At 36.5% G+C, this 6028-nt stretch overlaps 2 protein-coding genes across 6 annotated transcripts in view; one reads left to right on the plus strand and one right to left on the minus strand.

Moving 5' to 3' along the window:
- Window positions 1–6028, minus strand: part of nf1a (neurofibromin 1a) — a 120065-nt gene that overhangs the window by 27198 nt on the left and 86839 nt on the right. The gene's annotated exons all lie outside the window — the stretch shown is intronic.
- LOC103474300 (oligodendrocyte-myelin glycoprotein-like) overlaps window positions 899–6028 on the plus strand; it is a 41145-nt gene continuing 36015 nt past the window's right edge. The window contains exons 1-2 of one of the 3 annotated variants that reach the window (XM_008425146.2): window positions 915–1290; window positions 2432–5142. In XM_008425146.2, coding sequence (XP_008423368.1) covers window positions 2474–3472 — 999 coding nt within the window. In that variant the 5' untranslated portion in view covers window positions 915–1290; window positions 2432–2473 and the 3' untranslated portion in view covers window positions 3473–5142. Of the gene's footprint in view, window positions 1291–2431; window positions 5143–6028 lie in introns of those variants that run through there. The other 2 variants (XM_017308228.1, XM_008425145.2) reach the window with 2 other exon arrangements.

Consider the following 6028-nt stretch of genomic DNA (forward strand, 5'->3'; position numbering starts at 1 on the left):
CTAATCAGAGAGCAGAAGAAGACAGCAGTTAATTTTTAGACATTTGTTGAGGTACATAAGATCACTGGATAATATCGTTTTCATATTTTAGCATCGGCCGATCACTGATCTCCCAAAATTAAAGAAATCAGYGCCGATAAATAGGTGCACCCCTATAAATAATCAAACAGGTATTGCGGTCCAGCCAAGAATCAAAAAAACGTTTTTTTGGTCCTCAAAAATCTGTCTCTAAGTCTGGTTGTGTGTTCTTAAGATCCCGTACCGCTCTCCTGAAAGAAGCAGAACAAACAGTATATTGCCTGGGGATCTCCAGCTATATGCCTGGCCTTCTTCTGGATCCGTTAACATGTCCACATGTAGGATTGGACTTCGGTTACCAGACCATAAGCACTTTTGTACTAAGCTGCAGCTGTGCAACAACAACAACAAAAAACAAATCAAAGAAATGTAATTAAGATGGGACACAGCTGATCTCATGTGCAGTCAAAGCAGTTCTTAAAATGCAGATGACCTAAAACTGATGATCTTTATAGTTATATAGTTGTTCAACCAGAGCTTCCAAATATCTACATATGAACAAAATTTTTGGTACCCCTCTATCAATGACCAAAAAGCCCATAATGTTCACCAAAATAATTTGAAAGTGACAAGTTCCAAATTAAAATTTACTACCATAAAAACCAGACATTACTTTTGAAATGTGGCTCAGCATAATCATAAAAAAAAAAAATCAACTAATGAAAAAGATCTGGACGAAAATGATGGTATCTCTACAGACATATTACGGACATATTGATGTACATCCAATTAATGTTATCTTATATTTTATAAAGGCTCACGTCTATAAACATTTGCAAAAAATTTCTGCAAATGTTTTAGGAGTGTGTTGCTTTATTTAATTACTGTAATCAGTTATTTTAACTATTTTTATGGTGGATTCTTACATTAATTTTGACAGAAAGTAACTGGAATAGTCTTTGACAGGAAACTAAAGAGAAGTTAGATTCTTTTCAGTTTTGTCTTGCATCAAAAGACAACTTTTGTCTTACATCAACTTTACTCTTACCTAGGGTTTAACAAAATAGTAGGGGAGCACACATGGTTGTCAGTTTAAAATGTCTCATTTCCTGTCAGTGAGGAAAGCGTCAGTTTCAACATCTCAAAAAGGTGGGGTTTTCTGCTCTTAGTTCCTGCTTTCCTTCAGTCAACATAATGTTAAGCCTAAAAGGTTAATCTTCAAACTTTTAATACATCTTGATACCAAACCGGGTTATCCTTGTAGAGTCACAGGTAAGTACAAGTTTCTGAACCTAAAGTACTTTTTATTGTCTTAAAAATTAGGTTTATGTTCAATGGCTGTTTCTAGAAAAGATCTTCAACATGCTATGTGATCTTATAAATACAGTAAAATTCAAATTATTAATTAGCTCTATGCAAGGTCAGATTTTATTCAAATATTTGAACTGACTTTTAAAGGCATTTGTAAAGTCACTTTTCATACATTTTAAGACTCAATAAAGAGAACATTTTCATATCTTTATTGTTGAAACTTTGTAAACCAAAGAGGACCCATCACTTACATGCATTAAAACAACTGAACTGTCCAAGCACAGGCTCCTCTCAGAAGGCCAGTGGTATGATGTACTAAGTGCAACTGTTTTGGTTGCTTGTAAGGAAAAATAGCACATCTGGTTCAACACGCCAAACACCAGAAAGAATATAGGGTTAATTTTCATCAAGAAGATGAGGATCAGTGATGTTTGAGAGAGTATTGATGACCTACGGTTGACTTGCATTTGCGGGAAGCCATCACTGAGGCCAAATATAACTTCAGTTTAAGAAAAAATAAGGTTGCTTTGTGTACAGGGTATGATGTGCTTGAGTTCCTAATCTGTCATAATTCACCTTGGATTACTGGACATATGAAATCCAGCAAACATGTAAACAGATTTAACATGCAAACCTGCAAAATTACAATGTCAACCAAATTATTTTAAAAATTTTAAAACAAAGGCTACAAAGATAAGCACAGCTCATTTGCAGAATGAGCTACTTCTGTGTTTCTGTTTTTAAAGCACGGAAGCAGCTTAAAGAATGTGTTAATTAAATAAGTTTCCCTTCTGCTTTTATATGCTTTGTAATGTTTTTTTTWAAATGTATGCAAGTTGTCTCATTGCGATCCAAGATCTCAGAAAAACCTGTTAGCACCATGTATCATATGTTAACACCATGTACATGGAAAAACTGAATGCATTTTAAAAAATGTGTAATTTATCATTCTCCTAGGTAATTACTGTAAGATATGAACCTGGGATCAACAATAAGAAAAACTTATTTCGATGTATGAAGCATATCAAGTTACAATTCTTGGTGTTGGTTATTTTTTCATGAGAAGTCATTGACAATGAATCTGGATCTCCGTCTGTTCTAGTGTGAAACATCAGGTGTACGTAACAGAAGATCTGAGGACAAAATGATCAGCTTTACCTTCATTATTTTTCTGCCAATGGCAGCAATCAGCACAGTAAAATCTGAGCTGCAACTCAACACCACAGACATGACAACAGGCAACATGACCCAAAACACCCAGTTGGCAACACGACAGCTATCAACTTTACAACAGCTGTCAGAGATCCCATCAGTCAACACAACAACTACCAGTGTTGATAGGACTACACCAGAGGACCCAAGAACCTCTACTCCTTCACTGCATAGAACTCGGATGACGCCTCCAGGAATACTTTCAGTAAATAGTGAGACAGCACTAACTCTCACCAGTTCATCAAATACACCAACTGTTAAGTCTAACATTTGGAAATCCATAACAACGACTCTGACTAGTCAGACCAGTCAGCGAATCAAAAATTCAACAGCCCCTCCGATGCTAAGCAACATTACACAAAACCGTGGCACACAGAGAACAACAACCTCAAAGATCAGGCTAAATGAAGTGACCTCCTCATTTATACCTACATCCACATTGACGGCCATTCATACGCAAACCACGTCAATCAAGCCTGAAGAAAGAAAATCTAAAAGTACCAAGCGAGTTCCAGGTGGTGACACAACACAACCCTCAGAGACACCAATCGTTGACAAGGCAGAGAAAAATGGTTCACAACACGGCAAAGTTGTGGCAGCAATAATAGGTTCAATGCTGTCACTGATGATTGTAGGATTTCTGCTCATTTGCATCAGCAAACAGAGACTTCAGAAGAAGCAGACGACTACTAGCTGGGCAGGTCCTTCGCCACTACTGGATGGGGAAGCTAACAATGGCAATGCGGTATTGGGATCATCCAACCGAATTTCCCTGACCAGTTTTCTGCCTCACAGACTTTCAAAAACATTCTCTTTACTTCCAGAAACAAATGAGATGACGGATATTACTTCAAGAGCCACATTAGAAGAAAAACACCAACGAAGCACCTTTGGTCAAGCTATTGATAGAAATGATGCACAAGAAAAATAGTTCACAGCTGCTGTTCCAGAAGAGAACACTGGAAGTGAAACTGAAGAGATAGCTGTAATGTCTGCCGCAGAGTTCTCTTTAGTGAACCAACAGTCATCCTCAAACACAGTTATTCTGGGTTTCCAGCTTTCACGGAAAAACAAAAGGTAGCCATCCATGGTCATAAGGCCTCTTATAAATCTCGAATCAAATCTGAAAGCTGTATACACTTAGTTTCCTGTCTGAGACTGGATGTTGGGGCACTGTGAAAATTTGTGTCATGTTTCTTAATAAACATTAAAACAGCTATTACCATTATGCTCACATCAGCACACAGAAACTAAACCTACATCAACAAATATGACTATCAGAAATGATCTGAATCTTTTTTTTCTTGTGGAATTTACTTAGATAGTACAAAATGCAACTGCATATGTTTAGATCTATCTTGCACTTTAATGAAAAGCAGAAGGAAGTGTTGTAAGAGGAACACACAGCAAGATACAATGTTGCTGGCATGCCACATGCTTGATTTGCTCTCAACACAGTAATACAGAATCACTATGAACAAAAGATCTTCAGAACACAGTCACGAGACCATATGCAAGGAGATATAAACTTAATAGGTAGGATATCCTCATAGGACCTAGAAAACTAAATATAAAGTTTTTCAATCAGGCATTTCTTCTTTAACCACTTCAAAGATGTTTCATAACAAAGGGCAACACAAATGCTTCTTTGTCAAAGCTCTGTTTAGAGTCAGCTGTGTTTTTAAATGTAGAAATGGTTGTTCAATATGGTGGATAGATGGATTAATATCCATCCATCCGTTAAATCTGTTATCTTAAACGCTTAAAAATTAGTTCAGGCATGTGTTATTCTACTTGCTTTGATCTATTCAATTTTATGAAAAAGAGAAATATGGATAATTTATAAGGTGAGTTATCTGGAGCACACAAACTTATTTTTTAAAGTGAAACATGATCAAATTTATGGATTGTATTCAATTCAAAAATGGTCAAATTATGTACAGAGCAAAACCACGGTTGCCAGAAAATAACAAAAAACTTCTCCTAAAGAAGAGGTTCAGGGGAGAAGAACATTTTAGAAAACAATATTAAATTTTAGAAAACAAAGCACGGACAAAAATGAAGATAATCTGCAATAGTATTTTATGCTGTGTAAATTTTAATAAATTTTTAAAAATGATTAGTGCAAAAACATATGATTGTAACATTGTTTTAAGTACAAAAAGGGCTTCCAGTGGCATGTTGTTGAGTGATATTAAATGAGTGCAGGTGTTATGCATGTATATCGCATTATAAAGAATAGAAAATAGTTTTGGTTGTTTTGAAGTTGTACTGTCATCTTCCATGAGTCTGTTGATTGTGCCGATGCTGTAGACTACAGTCTAATAAATTATTTGTGTAAATAAGACTTTTGAAAGTGTAGAGTGAATATTTGTGACATGGATATCAAATTGCATGAATGAATATTTATAGCTTGGGAAGTATTTGGATCCTTTAGTCAAAACTGAAATGTACAAAGAAACTGGATGAGTTAGTTCGGGATAAGATTTAATAAATGGTGGCAACAGAGGTATTCGGTTAGTATTACTATTTTTATGTCATTATTTCTCTAAGTTGACATTTGTTTTTAATGTTGGAAATAAAATGTCGTTATCATCGTCATCTTTTGTCTTTCTTGTTATTGTTGGAATCATGGTCAAGAACAACACCATGCTCAACACAAAAATGGTTTGGGCACTGAATGGTTTTGTCACTGTTTACGCTGTGTTTATTTTTTAATGATGTACAGCACCCCCTGGAGAGGTGCGGGTACTGTCCCCCACTCATAGCCATATTCGGGTTACAGTGCCTCGAGTAAAATGTGGGTTAGAGTCCCAGTTAAACGATGTTTAACTAAAGTCCTATGGGGTTTAGAGTCCCAGTTGACGGCGTTTCAACTAAAAACCTAGAGGTTGGAGTCCTTGTCAAACGGCGTTCTGACTTAAGTCCCAGAGGGATAGAGTCCCAGATAAGGACAGGGGTGTGGATGTCGTCCCCCCTGGTTGAAAAGGGGTGCGGATTTTAATGTTTTTATCTATATTAATCTTTTTTTTTTATTATGTAACGCACTTTGAAATGCCTTGCTGCTGAAACGTGCTATACAAATAAAATTTTCTTTGATTGATTGAAACAGCAGTAAATTATTCACTCATCTTAAATCTGCTTTACAGAAAAACAAAGAACAATTTTTTTTACTTCATACACTGGAGTTTACGGATATATTTTACCAGAACAAAAGTTACTAATTTTCCAAAAATAATCCCTTTAAGGTTTGCATATCAGCACATCTTCTGGTGGAGGGAAATGAGTCTGCCAGTCTGAATGCAATAGGACTTATACTTCTGAGGGGTAATTTCTGTAGTTTCAAGCTAATAGCACATGTTTTCTGTGTAATTAAACCCTTTAGTCTAGCGGTTCTCAACGTGGGCGGTACCGCCCCCCAGGGGGCGTTCAGAGGACGGCAGGGGGCGCTGGCGGACATTTTTACATAAGGGGGGCGCTGGGATGC

Source organism: Poecilia reticulata, linkage group LG13, assembly GCF_000633615.1.
Source record: "Poecilia reticulata strain Guanapo linkage group LG13, Guppy_female_1.0+MT, whole genome shotgun sequence".
In the NCBI taxonomy this organism is placed as follows: Eukaryota; Metazoa; Chordata; class Actinopteri; order Cyprinodontiformes; family Poeciliidae; genus Poecilia; species Poecilia reticulata.